General features: G+C 51.4%; 1 protein-coding gene across 1 annotated transcript; it reads left to right on the top strand.

Moving 5' to 3' along the window:
* The first annotated feature begins 3,597 nt into the window (after positions 1-3,597).
* LOC144934323 (homeobox protein Hox-D8-like) lies at positions 3,598-11,722 on the top strand. The gene is made up of 2 exons (XM_078860006.1): positions 3,598-4,562; positions 11,427-11,722. The coding sequence occupies exons 1-2, from the start codon at positions 4,058-4,060 to the stop codon at positions 11,720-11,722; spliced, it is 801 nt and encodes a 266-aa protein (XP_078716132.1). The 5' UTR covers positions 3,598-4,057.
* The last annotated feature ends 5,361 nt before the right edge of the window (positions 11,723-17,083 follow it).

The raw sequence follows: 17,083 nt of genomic DNA, 5'->3' as shown, positions 1-17,083 counted from the left end.
CTCAGCATAACAAGGGAGTTCGACGGCTGTGGCGTTGTTCAAAATCACCATTGGACTCAACAAAGGCGACCGAGCGAGCGTGCCACTGCCAATACTGCCCCCTTGTGTGCGGTTTCGGTTTTTAATAGGTGCTCGCTAACACTGCCCCCTTTTCCGCCGACAATCTGAGGTCGCGTTCAACTCGATATGGTTTCGCATCGGTCGTGTCACGCCAACGAGCGTCGGTTAAAAAAAAAAACATCGAGTTTTGATGGCACCAAATAAAGTTGCTCACACAGAGCTAGTGTTCGAATGCAACGACGCTCGGGTCATCCTGACCGATGCAATGGGTCGCGCGCGTCGCGGAATTAGTTAAACATTTGATCAATTACGCGATTGAGAGCGAGTCAGATTGTAACGTTAAATTCAAAATTAATTCGTCATTAACACTGTGCCATTACAAGTAAAGAAAACATAACATATATTATAGGCGACGGTTTGGGCAATGGGCCTTCTTTATACAGAAGAAGGTGCCCAAATTATTGAGGAGCGGCAGTGCAGTGGTTAGGGCATTGCGACGTGTACGCCGGCGAGCCCGAGTTACATGCCCCATCACGATGAGCATCGGTGAACGAAATAACACAACAATAATATCGGATTCGGCGCTGGAACCCCCTTCACCTGCGGGGTTGAATGACCACAGCCGCCGCGGCGTATCGGGGAACATCTTCATGCAGCAGTGGATTGACCCGAAGGCTCTAACTTGCTGGAATCGTTGTCGTTAACGTTATTGCCGCGCGCGGGTCGTATCACGCGCAATTATATACGCAACGCGGAGTGTCTACGTTACGGGAAATGCGTGCATAATGTGGATTTTAATATTGTGTGTTGCGGACAGTAATAACGCGAGTAGAACAAACCGTGAGAAAAGATTGTATAATATGTAATGTGAAATGCATTATATATGTTCACTTATTATAACGCGGCGAAACTAAACTAGTGGGTGCACGCATACGGGACACACATAGAGAGCCCGAGGAAAACATATAAACAATAATATTACTACGCAATGGCTCTCAAACATAGCGCATGCGATATTCCATCTAAATATCGCGTTATATTCAGGAAATATCGGGTTATATTCAACCAAATAGCCCGCTATATTCCAAAAGAATATTGAACTATATTTCACGAAACATCACGTAATATTTCACCAATTATCGCACTATATTCCATCGAAGCATCGCACATTCCATTCACATATCGCCATATATTCAACCCATATATCGCACCACATATACAAATTTTCCACCCATATATCACGCTACTGTATATTCCACCGATATATCGCACTATATTCCACCATATCGGACTATATATATATTCGACCAATATATCGCACTACAATATATATCCTCATTGCTCACGCTCACTACATACGCGCGGTGGGAAATGCGCGATAATCTGTTTCCAAATTAAAACTCCACTCGTCTCGACCCCAGACACACAAAAAAACACCCCCCCACCCACCCACCCACCACCACCCCCACACATCCACAGCGACCCCTTAAACCCGCGAATACTGCGCGTCCGCGACCGTTCGCGGCTTTTATTTTATGGTCCGAGCGGCGGTTTTGGAAACGCGACAAAATTTACGCACGCACAGAGGGACGGAGAGAGAGAGAGAGAGAGAGAGGTAGGGGGGTGGGGAGAGGAAAGGAGAGATAACAGGAGGAGAGTGGACACCGGTTCGTGGTCTTGGACACCGCCAATGTTTTATTTTGTGGTCGTCTTTAGGCCCCTCGCTCGCCAACAGCTCTCGTTCTCTACCGACCACCTCGCCATGTGGACCCTGCACGGCCCGAGACAGATATTGTTGTATTCGTAGCTCTCGTTATATTTCGTTTTATTATTTATTGGGATTTTTTTATTGTTTTGTTTTTGAGTAATTTTTGCTCCACCGCGTACGCTCGGTGCGCGAGTTCTGAAATTGCTTCGCTTGTGTGTGTCCGTGTGTGTGTGTCCGCGTGTGTGTGTCCGTGTATGTGTGTGTCCGATGTGTAAACATCGCCACTAGGGAGACAAAGGCGGCTGGGCGTGGTGTTGGCCACCCAACCCCTCGTGTGCCGTGCCGGCCTTTATAGGTGCTCGCTAACAGCACTTGCCCCTACAGTTTGTTAAGGCTATACGGGGGATCTTTGTCTTTGTCCGTGTGTCCGTGTGTGTGTGTCCGTGTGTGTCCGTGTGCGGCCGCGCGTGGTGTTGGTCACCCACCCCCTCGTGTATCGTGCAGGCCTTTACAGGTGCTCGCTAACAGCCCTTGCCCATATACAATCTGTTAAGGGTATCCGGGGTGGGGGGTCTTTGGTTTTGTTGTGTGCGCGCGCGTGTGTGTGTGTTAGCCATGCCTTCGATACATATATACATATTTAAAGGTTGAACTTTGGATAGCCACGGAAATGTTGACGTCTGCGGTTTATCTCTGCGCGTGCAATTGAGCGTTCGTTTGGCGTCTGTTTGAGTGAAAGTGAAAGCGGACGCAGAGAGTGGTCGGCTAACATCGCGCAGAAATAGAAACTTCGTCTAAAGAAATGGGGGGGGGTGTCCAGGCGGTGACATTATTGGCCTAATCACCGCGTGTACATGCGGTGCGCTGTCCGCGAATAAAATTCTCGACATTGTTACAATTAGAAGGACCCCCCCCCCCACCCCCATATATCCATCTTGAGATATATGTATAAATTCGTTTTTTAGTATCATCTGTACTGTATGTCGCCGGTCACGACCCGCCTATATATTAAACAAATTGCATAGCGGTGTTGACTGCCAATGGTAAAGGGGGGGGGGGGGTTATAGCGGGTTGTGTGTGTGGGGAGGATGGGCAGAGGGAGGGGTATATGTGTGTGTGTGGGGGGGGGGTCCCAATATAAAATAACGTATCGCTTTGTTAATGAGCCGCTCGCAACGCTGTATATATAAATGATGTAATGGCGTTTGATAACTTACGCGTCTTCCTCGGATCATAAAGAGCTGTGAGGCCCGCGCTCCCTTCGCCTTGTTATGTGAGACACTTGCAAAGCGGTCGTTTATAAAGCAGAGAGAGAGAGGGGGGGGGGCGCTCTAAAGCTATAAAACAGAGAAAAGGCCTTTCCTGCAAGCCGGAGCAACGGGAAGTGAAGCAGTGACAGGAACCCCAAAAATAGGGGGGGTGGGTGGTGAGGGGGGGTAACGGCACCCCCACGCACAGAGCTCTTTGCGCAATTTACAGTCCGTGCGGGCACGGAGAAGATGTCTCTTTAGGAACCCCCCCCCCCCCCCCAAAATTAAAGGGAGAGCGCAAGAACTTTCAACACCGAGGCCAGAGTTGTCAGTAGCCGTGCAAGAAAAAAAAAGCGTCAAAAATATAGACGGGTTTTTTTTTTAGGTGCGTATAAATAATTCACATCGCGGGTTAATCGGCTTCTCCTGGCGGGATTTTATTTTATCGCGCATGTACATCCATTTCCACGCTGCGTGTTATTCTATCATTTGCTTCAACATATTAATCCGCCCAATATTCCGCCCCACCGTGTGGCAGGAGCAGGCAGTGGAAGGGGACATATATAGTGAGTGGGGAGGGCTGGGAAGCAATAAATTCCACATGTTCGCGCAGACTTTGAGCGAAAATACATTTGATCGCCGCGTTCTCGAGGTGAGCAGCCCAAATTTTTTGCGGGGCTCGGCAAGCCTTTAAAAAAAAAAAATTATAATCTTATTCTAAATAAAAACTCGAACAAACCCAACCAACCCCCTCCGCTTCGCTGAATGGCCGCGTTTACCTAACAACCACGACGGAGCTCCGAGACGCTTCGTCTCCCCCCTCTGGCTTGCTCTCAACATGTGCGTCCGCGGCAGGGGTGTCACTCTCCCCGCTCGCCCCTCTTAATTGGCATGCAGCGGTAACAACCCCCCCGATCGTGCGCACCGCTCGCGTGCAACGCGGGCGCAACCGCGACCAGCCCGCGCGAGTCTACGCAGAGCGCGCGTCCTCCTGCCAGTCGCATCACCGCCGCCGCCGCGACCCCCTCGCCGACTCCCGATGAATTCGTACTTCGCGAACCCTCTCTTCGCGAAGTACAAGGCCGGCGATGCGCTGCGCCCGAGCTACTATGACTGCCGCCTCGCGCCGGACGCCATGAGTGGCCGCCAGGCCGTCTTCTACGGTGCGGGTGCCGGTACCGGAGCCGGAGGAGGAGGAGGAGGACCCCCGGCATTCGAGCACCCGGCCGGTACCGGCGCGGGCACGGGCGGAACGGCGGGAGTCCACCACCAGGAGTTCTACCACAACGGAAGTTCGGCAGCGGCGGCGGCGGCTGCCGCGTACCAAGCGGCCGGTTCGTGCGCGCTGGACGCGGCGGGTAACTTCTACGGGTACCCGGCCTTCCCGAGGCAGCCCGTGTTCGCCCTGCAGCAGGAGTGCGGCGGTGTGGTGCAGTACCCGGGACCCGACTTCAAGTCGTTCGGGCCCGGCGCCGAGGAGGAGGCCGAGTACCCGGGTCAGGGCTCCTCGTCGGCGCAGCTCTTCCCCTGGATGAGGTCTCAAGGTGCGTGGGTGGTTGTGGTGGTGGTGGTGGTTGTGGTGGTGGTGGTGGTTGTGTGGGGGTGGCTGGCTCGGGTCGTCTCTGTCCCCTCGATGGCCCTTGTCGTCTCTCTGCACGCGTGCCTCTGTCTCTCTTTGTGTGCGCTCACAATCGTGCGTCTGGCCATCCCCTTGTGTTGTCCTGTCGATGATCTGTGTATGGGGATGGCAATTGCGCTTTTCCTTCCTCGTTGATAACGTCTTACGGAGCAGAACGATTGTCGAGCAAGATGACGTTTCGGGCAACGTTCCCCGTTCATCGTTGATTGCTGCGTTGTTGCTATGCAATGTTTATTATTCATGTTCTTGTTATAATTACAAATTATTGTGCTCTCTGATTACTGTCCCATTCATCATTCCGTACCTTGCCTAACAGCTGCTGTTGCTTTCATTATTTTTTTGTGTCCGTTGCTACTGCCGGTCGTTTGTTGTTGTTATTGTTTGCTTATTTATGGATGCGTCCATTGTGTCGTGCGCACACAAAAGGCAGACTGACGCGCCTGGCGTACGGGCGGGAACCACAATAGCGCAGCCGTCATAGGATCGGAGCCGTCGTCTGCGGGCTACATCGTGGCCAGGGCCCGTCGATAACGAACGCCGCAGCTAAAGGAAACGAGCGGCCACTGCGTGCAATCAACTCGGAGATGAGAAGCCGATAGCGGGCCTCTGGGGGTCCTTATCGCCGGATAGTTTTTTTGTTGTCGATTCTTCTCGTTTTCACGTAACCTATTTAGGCGCGCGCGTAATTGTCCTCAACTGTACGCTGGCTACATTTCATGGGCGCATGTCGGAAGGATAGTGACGTAACCGGTGAGCACGCATCAATATATATGCAGTATATAGACCGTGCTATCTCGTGAAACGGTTGCAAAGTGCGTATTTCATATGGGTTGATATGGATGACGTGAAAGTTGCGTCTTTTGTAATGCGCACGCAGTTACGCGCTTAAATAATCGACAACGTTTGCGCTAGCTCATAATTACGGTAGTGCTATAGCCGGGGTGGGTAACAATACAAGCAGCTGCCTGTCTCTCTTGGATATTGTGTTGAAATTCACCAGTTTGTTGGATCATTTCTTGAACAGTCTCTGTGTATGTCTATTAATAGTGTCCATTGGACCTCTTGCGAAGACATTGGTTGTTGTTTTTGAAACCAATGCGACCAAATATTGCGCCAGTCGTGTTATTGTGTTGAGCGCATTAACTTGTCCATTGGTTTGATCACCCTACTCGTAACACACTTTAACATTTAGTTTTTACTTTTACGGAATTTTACACCCACCACCACACTTTTTGAAATTATGTCAGCGTGTATACCTATGTCTAGAGATGCTGCCACTGCTCTGTGTGTGTGTATTCTATACGAATTGCGTGGGTAAACGTTCAAGACGAACAATCTTTATAGGCGCAATAAGCTCAAGTGCCACGTTACCACCATTAGTTTATATATTTGGCATCACATACGTTGCGTTATCTGGACGGAACATTATCTCGGGGGCAAATGTGTGTGCGTGCGTTGTGTGGCGATTGGCATTGCTCGTGGTGGCATTGTGCAATGTTTAAATTATTACAATTATTAGTATTACCTTCGCAAATCATTGACGCGTTGACTTCTTTTTTAATTTTGCCCCGTGCGTGGCCCCTGTGCTGCTCTCTCGCCCGTTTCCATCTAACCGCGTGGGGTCGCTGGGCCGATACGGGGCGGTTTCTTCTAAATGCCGCGGCGAAAGAAAAAAAGGGGGGGGGGTGGCTTTATTACAAAAATCTCGAGCAAAGCAGAGCGCGGCCACGGTTCATTAAGTAAGGACAATCGTGGTGGCTCAAACGCTCGCAGGGTCTGCCCTGAACCTCGCCTACCCCCCCCCTGGCCGCCGCCACCACCCCACCCTCCGTGTTTACAGTCACGGCCAAATAAAAAAAAATATTCCACGTCGTCAAGTCACTCAATGCTCCATTAACCCCACGAAGTGTTTCCAAACGTAAAAATGTTAATAGCGCGCTACACGTACCGTATAAAGAGAAAGACACGTACGGCGAACGTTGCGAAAGTATTTTTTTCGTTGGGGGTGGTGGGGGAGAGGGCATGTTTGTATCAAGTACGCTTCCCGTGCACGTTGTTCCACGGCAGCTCACGGATTCGTTTACAAGTAAGCGTTTAAGAGACCGCGTTAGCTGAACGCGCGTGCGTGCGTGCGCGCGAGCAACGATGGCACGCAAGGCCAATCAATGTGCTGCCGATAAACTGGAAATGACCCGGTTTAAACTAAAAAAATAACACCACCTGCTGTAAATGCTTATTGCGCGTGTGTAAATATCCTCCGCGCCTCGTGTGTCCACAACAGCCACGGAGTGAACGGGCCTCCGCTAGCAGGCCGCCGGTGACCTCTGTGTAATAATGATGGTGGCCATAATCATCATCATCATTATTTTATTATTATACTGCCAATAGAAATGTACCGGCCTCTGTCAATGCACTGCTGAATTCGGTCAAGAGGTGAGGGGGGGGGGCGTGGGGGATCCGTTCAGATTTCACGCGCCACTGATGTTAGCCGTGGCAGCAAAATCGAACTCAGGGAGAGAAAAAAACCCCAGGTTCATAGAGCAAATCCCACCGACAATTCCCTTTGTTGAATACGTGTGAGGAATGCGCGTGTGTGTGTGTCTGGTGCAGGGGGAGCGGCAGTGTAGTGGTTAGCGCGCTGCGATACGAACCTGGCGACCCAGGTTCGATTCCCGCTCACGGCCAACACCAGTGACGAATATCTGAACCGGTCCTGGGCCTCCCCTAGGTCTACTCAACCTGAAATGAGTACCTGATTCGGTGTGTAAACATCGCCACTGGGGAGACAAAGACGGTCGGGCGTGGTGCAGGCCACCCACCGCCTCATGTACCGTTCCGGCCTTCATAGGTGCTCGCTAACAGCACTTGCCGCTACAGTCTGTTAAGGCTATATGGGGGATCTTTGTCTGGTGCAGGGGGATCGGTAGTGTGGCGGTCAGCGCGCTGCGCTACGAACCCGGTGCCCGAGTTTGATTCCCGCTCACGGCCAACACCGGTGGCGATTACCTGAACCGGTCCCGAGCCCTGTTCCATAGGTCGACTCAGCCTCAAACGAGTACCTGGTGCGATTTGTAAGAAAAAACATCGGCACTGGGGAGACAAAGGCGGCCGGGCGTGGTGCTGGCCACCAACCCCCCCTCGTGTGCCGTGCCGGCGTTCACTAGGTGCTCGCTAACAGCACTTGCCCCAACAGTTGAAGGGTATACGGGGAGGGGGGGGGTCTTTGTCTTGTCTGGTGCAGCGTTAAGTTTAAGATGGCACGCACGACACGGAACTGAACTAAAACTGTCGCGGTTTCACGAACACCCGTGGGCCAAACTGCCGCAGGGAAACACGCAGCAAAGTCAGCCAGGACAACCTCAGTCAGGGCGCTATGTCACCCACAGTGCAGTGCGCTTGTACGCACGTAGGTGCTCGCGTGCGCACGTACAAAGGTAGAGCTCCCCCGTATAGCCCTGACATACTGTTGGGGGCAAGTTCTGTTAGCGAGCACCTATGAAGGCCGGTAACGGCTGGGGGGGGGGGGTTTGGACAACATCGCCCCGGCCACCTTTGTCTCCCCAGTGCTGATGTTTACACACCGCACCAGGTAACTTATTTACGGCTGATTCCACCTAAGGGAGGCCCAGAACCAGTTGAGGTATTCGCCACTATTGGTGGTGGGTGGAAATTGAACTCGGGTGGCTGTGGGTGGTAACGCATCGCCCTAACCATACTGCACTACCGCTCGCCACACGCATACAAAGGACAAAGACCCCCGTATAGACTTAACAGACTATTGGGGAAAATGCTGTTAGCGAGCACCTATGAAGGCCGGAACGGCACACGAGGGGGTCGGTGGCCACCACCACGCCCGACCGCCTTTGTTTCCCCAGTGACGATGTTTACGCACAGCACCAGGTACTAATTTAAGGCTGAGTCGACCTACGGGAGGCCCAGGACCGGTTCAGATATTCGTCATTGGCGTTGTGGGCCTTGAGCGGGAATCGAACTCGGGTCGCAGGGTTCGTAGCGCAACGCGCTAACCGCTACACTACCGCTCCCCACACCTCCCCACACCTCCCCACACCTACACACACCTACACACACCTACACACACCTACATACACACCTACACACACACAGGGAGAGAGCCCCCGTGATTCATGTGCGAGTAGCGCATCCGTTAGACGGCGCGCGTGCGTGCGCGTGCGCGCGCGCTCGACGATTTGGCAGCAGAATGTTGGAGGCGAGAGGAGTTGTTACCCGGACGAGAATAGAGAGTGGGGATCTGTCGCCAGCACTTTTAAGCGCAGTCTTGTTTGCAGTGAATGAAGAGAGAGAGAGAGGGGGGGAGGGGCTTTTCTAATGATTTATAATTTTTGCATTTAATGGCCTAGTTGTCAGCACACTCCGAGATTAACAGCACGTGGCGTTATTCGAGTAGCGCCGCACACGCGCTGACTTATGATGGAGATTGCTCAGCAATTGACACTGTCTTCTGTCTACGTGTCCGAGGATTGCAAACTTATCAGGTGTATACGTGTTACGTAATGTGTGTATACATATACTGATACTCGATAGATAGGTGAAGTGGTATCGATATGTGCGCGTGTTTACGATGTGTATTACGCTTATTTAGTATAGCATACCAATCAATACACTCACGGATGTATTCGAGTGCGTGTGTGTGTGTGTTTGTATGTGTGCAATTGTGAATAATATTAGACGGTAATTCAATCGCTAACAAGTAAGCTTGTCCACAGTAAAAAAAATGGGGCGATAGTGGGGGGGGGGGGGGCGTCTGGTTTTGTAGCAGATCGTGTGTGGACATCTGTGAAAAAGAGCTTATTAGCTCATCGGATTAGTCCAGCATAAATACAGATTCTGTGTGTGTATCGTGTACGTTGCGTGTATGTTTGTACGAGTAATTATGTGTACGCACGTGCGTGTGTATATTGTGTACGTTGTGTGTATGTTTGCACGAGTCATTGTGTGTACGTGCGCTTGCGAATGCTCATTGCACGTGTTCATATGTCGTGTGATGTGTGTCGACTCAGCCTCGAGTGAGTGCCTGGTCCGGTGTGTAAACATCGCCACTGGGGAGACAAAGGCGGCCGGGCGTGGTGTTGGCCACCCACCCTCTCATGCGCCGTGCCGGCCTTCATAGGTGCTCGCTAACAGCACTTGCCCCAACAGTCTGTTAAGGCTATGCGGGGGATATTTGTCTTTAATTGAATGTGCGCGTATGTGTTCGTCACCATATTACTCACGATTCCCCTTCATTTACCAAGTAACGTCTAATAGAGTTTCAAGACTGGTTCTCAGGAGGGCCCTGCATTTTAAAATTTTCGCGGGATGTTTGGATAATTCCATTAATGAGTCTCTGACACCGAAGTATCCGGATGAGATTTCATCCACACAATACAACGAAGCTCCGCACAGATGGATTCAAGTGCATGCGTGATTGTTTGTGTGTGTGTCTTTGTATATCATTGGGAGACGGTAGTATTTTTCGATTTAAAGCTTTCGTGACTGCAGGGATTCATCTTCTTGGTTCTTTCGGTAAAGTCACGTAGAAGGGAAGTAATAAAATAATAAAAATAAAACACAATAAAATAATTCTCACGACGTTTCGGCTACAACGCAAGCAGCCGTCTTCACCTGTTGTAGCCGAAACGTCGTGAGAATTATTTTATTATGTTTTATTTTTATTATTTTATTCTATCCCTTCTACGTGACTTTACCGAAATAACCAAGAAGACGGTAGTATCATTACTAGTCCGGGCCTTCACTACGTCGACCTGATATTGAATTAGTAGCTGGCGCACGGCTTTTAAAGTTCTCCAACGGGGAGACAAAGGCGTCCGGGAATGGTTCCGTCAAGGCCCGACTCCCACACGCGCCAGGCCGGCTTCAATAGGTGCTCGCTGACAACACTTGCCCCCAACAGTCTGTTAAAGGGTCCACAAGGGGGTGACGTCTCCTTTGTCTTCCATATGTGTGCCTTTGTGCGTGTACAGCGTTTCTAGATGGGGTCGCATCCAGACGATGACATGGACAAATTGCATTGTGACGTGTACACATTGTACGTATGGGTTGTCATAGCAAATACCTGGACTACGATCCGTGTTTGCTCTTTGGTAAGGTCATGGTATTGTCTTTAGGACACGTGTGTGCGTGTGTGTGTTTGTGCGGTAGTGTAGCGGTCAGCGCGCTGCGCTATGAACCCGGCGACACGGGTTCGACTCCCGCTCACGGCCACCACCAGTGACGATTATCTGAACCGGTCCCGGGCCTCCCCTAGGTCGACTCAGCCTCAAATGAGTACCTGGTGCGGTGTGTAAACATTGCCACTGGGGAGACAAAGGCGATCGGGCGTGGTGCTGGCCACACCCACCCCCTCGTGTACCGTTCCGGCCTTCATAGGTGCTCCCTAACAGCACTTGCCCCTACAGTCTGTTAAGGCTATACGGGGGATCTTTGTTTGTGCACGTGCTCTTGTGTTGCGCTAGCCACTCGCCCACACGCTATGATGTAACCCGCACGTCATGATGTAACCTGCACGCGATGATGCAGTCCACATGCTATGATGTGGCCCACACGTTATTACACACTGCACGCTATGATATAGCTCGCAATCGATACTGCGGCCAACACACGCTATGCTGTAGCTCACGCGCTACGATGATGACCTCGTGTTGCATTTTTTTTGTTCATTGCTGTTGTCTTTTTTGCTGCTGTTGTCGTGACGTGTTCTCTGTTGTTGTTGTTGTTTTGCTGCTCCCAGTGGGGCCGGGCAGGCGACGGGGCCGGCAGACCTACTCGCGCTTCCAGACGCTGGAGCTGGAGAAGGAGTTCCTCTTCAACCCGTACCTGACGCGCAAGCGGCGCATCGAGGTGTCGCACGCGCTGGGCCTCACCGAGCGCCAGGTCAAAATCTGGTTCCAGAACCGGCGCATGAAGTGGAAGAAGGAAAACAACAAAGACAAGTTCCCGGCCAGGAAGGAGGACATTGAAGAGCCCGCGAAGAAGGCGGAAGAAAACTCGGGCGACGAGGAGTCGCAAGGCACCTCCAAGGAGTGAAGGGGGCGCCGGGGGGGGGGCGGTGCGGGGAGGGGCGGGGGGAGGACACCGCAAGGGACACGGAAAAGAGATCAGGAGCGAGAGGAGGAGGAGGAGGGGGGGGTGGTGCCAAGTGCCGGAGAGGATTTAAGAGGATGAGGCGGTGGTTGCCGCGTCCTATATAAATGTCAAAACTTGCACCCGTGCACTAATAGAACAAGGCGACGTTTTTTTGTTGTTGATCTGAGTAAACGCGAACAACGCGTTTGAAGGCCAAAAAAAAAAGACACGGGGGAGTTTTCGAACGCCTAAACGCTAAGATGGTCTGTCGGGATGTGATTGCTGGGGGGGGGGGGAAGGGATGCGAAGGGGGGAGACGGGAGGGAGAAAGGGGATGGTGTGTGTGTGTCGGGATGAATTTCAACAAAAAAAAACATGGTTCCAGTAATGTTCCGTGAGCGAGACGATCCGATGCGTCAGGATAACTTCTCTCCGGATGGAAATGTTTGAGCAAGGTTCAGCTCAACCTTGCTCTTCTCTCTCGCTCCGAGCGCCGCCCGCCAGAAAGGGGAAGCGGAGTGGGGGGGTCTCTGCGATGAGCGAATGGATTTGTTTACGAGGGCGCGAGGTGTTGTCTGTGGCTTGTGAAGGACCCACAGAGGGTCGCCCCTCCCGCTGATCCCTCCAGTTACGAATTCCGCCGCCTCCGCACCCCCACCCCCCACATCTCCCCGAAAACGTCCACGTTTTATTCTGTTCACCATCTTGTTCACTATCTTGTTCACTATCTTGCAATGCGGGCGAGGAGCCAGGCGGAGGCGAGAGTGGAGAAAGGATTTTGGGAGGCAGAGGGAAGAATGGAGGAAGTGGGATGATGATGATGGTGGTAGTGATGGTAATGATGGAGATGATGATGATGATGGTGGTAGTGATGGTAATGATGGAGATGATGATGATGATGATATGAACGAGAGGGGGGGCGGTGGTGGTTGGTGGTGCTGCTGCGGTGAATCAACAAAAAGTAGTTCAGCCCCCCCCCCCGACCACCCACAAGTACATAGCAGGGCTAGAGGGGGTGAGGTTAACAAGTCGACCAGTAGTCAGTAGGGCTAGAGGGGGTGAGATTAACAAGTAAGTAAACCAGTAGGCAATAGGGGTAGAGGGGGTAAGATTAACAAGTAAGTAAACCAGTAGGCAACAGGGGTAGAGGGGGTGAGGTTAACAAGTTGACCAGCAGATAGCAGGGCTAGAGGGGGTGAGGTTAACAAGTAAGTCAACCAGTAGATACCAGGGCTATACGGGGTGAGGTTAACAAGTTAGTTGACCAGGTGACAGCAGGGCTATACGGGGTAAAGTTAAGTTAACAAGTAAGTCGACAAGTAGTCGACTGCGACACTGCTTGCGTTGCCAGTTCAGCGGCATTATTGCCTCCGTCAGTCACCGCAGATTAGTTGGAACAGAAGTCTTAGCCTGACCCGCGCGATTTAAGCTTCACTCGAGATTCGTGTATTTTTGTGTGTGTGTGGGGGGGGGGGGTTGTCGAGTCGACCACGAGAAACACAGTGCATGTGATGATGTCCGTGTGGAGTTGCAGTCAACAAATATCACGGGTCGAAGGAGCAACTACGGAAGAATAATAATAATAAGGGTGCAGTATTGCCCAACAACATGAGCTACCTTGTCATTCTTCACTTATACGTGTATATTGGTATTTTATATTAAAGCAACAGCGTATTGAAATGCATGTGTGATTACGCTATGTTGTGTACGATTATACCCGTGTTAAAACGCGTGCGCGCGCGCGCGTGACTATGTAATGTTTAGTGAGATGCATTCGTGGTGCGTTCTAAAAGTGAAATCTTCGTATTTTTCGCGTATTATATCTCTCACACACACCAACACACGCTGTCGGTTTGCTTTTGTATGAAATTATTTCGCGTTTCGTTTTTCAGCAAGGAGGATAACAACAAAAAGACGCGTCGCTGTCCCATTATATTTTGTGTCACGCGTGGTGCAACAGAAGAGGGTATTTAAGTTACTTATGTAACCGTGAAAGGACGAAATATATTAAATGACAACACCGCACAGATGCAAAATTCCTCCACTCTCACGTGGTGTTTGCGCCCATGCAAACGCACAATATTACAACAAACATCTAAACGCATTTCTCAATGACAACATTGTGGCCTTAAAATAAATATATGTACTATATATACACATCCACTGTACACAATAGGCAACGTTTCAGGAAATGTTCCCTTCTTCTTTCATGTGCCATGAAAAAGGACCATTGCCCAAAACGTCGCCTATCATATATTTGTATATACTTTAAGGCCAACGGTGTTGTTAACGAATGTGTTGTGTTTCTCGTTGCCGGTATTGTTGTTAAGTGTGCTTGCGCACAGCAATACTACCAACGCACCAACAACGCCATCAGCATCACCACCACCACCGAATCAAATGTATTCCGCACCTCCGGTGAGCACGGCTGAACACGTACGAAAGAAGTTCAACATACACGACGAAATCGAGTCAAGAGGCGGTCAAGCGAACGTCTTGAGAACTAAGACAGCCGAAGCAACGACAACAGCAGAGCCAACAGCTTGCCCATGTAACGATTACGACGAAGCGACGAATATCCATTCATATCCAGCACATCCATCTATACAGTACACGCACGCTCCAGATCGTCAGTCGCACCCGCTGAGACTGCACGACAGGGGATTCCATCTACAACGTCATTGCGGGTCGTGGAGATGTATGTGACCATACTTCACCAAATGTATTCAATCGCAAACAGACGAACAAGGACATTTTACAGGCGCGTTGATGTCAAGGTTGGGGAAGGCTGGGGGGGGGGGGGATATGACGACAATTGAGAAAAAAATAAAATCCTAAATGTGTATGTTGCTCGTTCTTTTAATTCACGTGTTGTTGTTGTTGTTCTTAAGGCGCGTTCACCGCCCTCGTGTGTATACAATGCGACACATTCCCACTGCCCTTTTGTGTCAAGTCTAGGCTCACCCCCACCGTCTGCAACCCCCCACCCCCGGCTGGTTTTTAGACGAGGGGAGGGGCTGGCTTGACGTGGGGGGGGGCATGCAATTGAATACCGTGGATAATTCGTATCGCGATTGCTTTGTGCGTACGACCACCAGAGCCATAACAGACTCGGCCAGTGGTTGGCTCGTGAATGATATCAGATTTGCTCTCTGCGTAATATAAAGTGGGGGGGGGGGGTGCACAAATGGCACCCGCTCATGGTCGAGCGAGAGCGTCGTCTGGGACGTCGAAATCTCCACCGAGTGTCACGCTTGTCCCGCTCCCAACACATGGCCAGCTACCCCGCCCGCCGATGTTGTTATTGACGGGGAAGACGTTCAGACACACGCGCGCACTCAGACACACACTCACTCAGACACACACGCGCTTACTCACACACACACACTCACTCAGACACACGCACTCAGACACACACGCGCACTCAGACACACACTCACTCAGACACAAACGTGCACTCAGACACACACGCGCCCTCAGACACACACTCAGACACACACTCACTCAGACACACGCACTCAGACACACACACGCACTCAGACACACACTCACTCAGACACACACTCAGACACACACTCACTCAGACACACACTCACTCAGACTCACACGCGCACTCAGACACACACACTCACTCAGACACACACTCACTCAGACACACGCACTCAGACACACACACGCACTCAGACACACACTCACTCAGACACACACTCAGACACACACTCACTCAGACACACACACTCAGACACACACTCACTCAGACACACACTCACTCAGACACACAAACTCAGACACACACTCACTCAGACACACACTCACTCAGACTCACACGCGCACTCAGACACACACACTCACTCAGACACACACTCACTCAGACACACATGCGCGCTCAGACACACACACACACTCAGACACACACGCACTCAGACACACACTCACTCAGACAAACACACGCACTCAGACACACACACTCACTCAGACACACACTCACTCAGACACACACTTACTCAGACACACACGCGCGCTCAGACACACACACTCACTCAGACACACACTCACTCAGACACACACTCACTCAGACACACGCACTCAGACACACACTCACTCAGACACACTCACTCAGACACACTCACTCAGACACACACGCACTCACTCAGACACACACACACGCGCACTCAGACACACACGCGCACTCAGACACACACTCACTCAGACACACACTCACTCAGACACACACTCAGACACACACTCACTCAGACACACAAACTCAGACACACAAACTCAGACACACACTCACTCAGACACACACTCACTCAGACACACACTCAGACACACACTCACTCAGACACACACACTCACTCAGACACTCACTCACTCAGACACACACACGCACTCAGACACACACTCACTCAGACACACACTCAGACACACACTCACTCAGACACACAAACTCAGACACACACTCACTCAGACACACACTCACTCAGACACACACGCGCGCTCAGACACACACACTCACTCAGACACACACGCACTCAGACACACACTCACTCAGACACACACACTCACTCAGACACACACGCACTCAGACACACTCACTCAGACACACACTCACTCAGACACACACGCGCACTCAGACACACACTCACTCAGACACACACACTCACTCAGACACACGCGCGCTCAGATACACACTCACTCAGACACACACACACTCACTCAGACACACACACTCACTCAGACACACACACTCACTCAGACACACGCGCGCTCAGACACACACTCACTCAGACACACAAACTCAGACACACACTCACTCAGACACACACTCACTCAGACACACACGCGCGCTCAGACACACACGCACTCAGACACACTCACTCAGACACACACTCACTCAGACACACACGCGCACTCAGACACACACTCAGACACACACACTCACTCAGACACACGCGCGCTCAGATACACACTCACTCAGACACACACTCACTCACTCAGACACACACACACTTACTCAGACACACACTCACTCAGACACACACTCACTCAGACACACACACTCACTCAGACACACGCGCACTCAGACACACACACACTCAGACACACACACACACGCGCACGACCACGCACTCTCTCACTCGATCGTAAACTGCGACGTCTGTAATGAAAATGCTTCGGCAGGCAGACAGGCCGCCCGAATAATTCCCCTTTCTGTCTGTCCTCTCTCTCTCTTGAAATCGTCCGTGGAAATAATAATAATCATGTGTGCGTGCGTGCGTGCGATACGGGCCAGGTACGTACGCACTGCATATGTATGATAGC

Source organism: Lampetra fluviatilis, chromosome 10 (genome assembly GCF_964198595.1).
Source record: "Lampetra fluviatilis chromosome 10, kcLamFluv1.1, whole genome shotgun sequence".
Taxonomy (NCBI): Eukaryota; Metazoa; Chordata; class Hyperoartia; order Petromyzontiformes; family Petromyzontidae; genus Lampetra; species Lampetra fluviatilis.
This window is presented reverse-complemented; position numbering and strand designations above follow the sequence as displayed.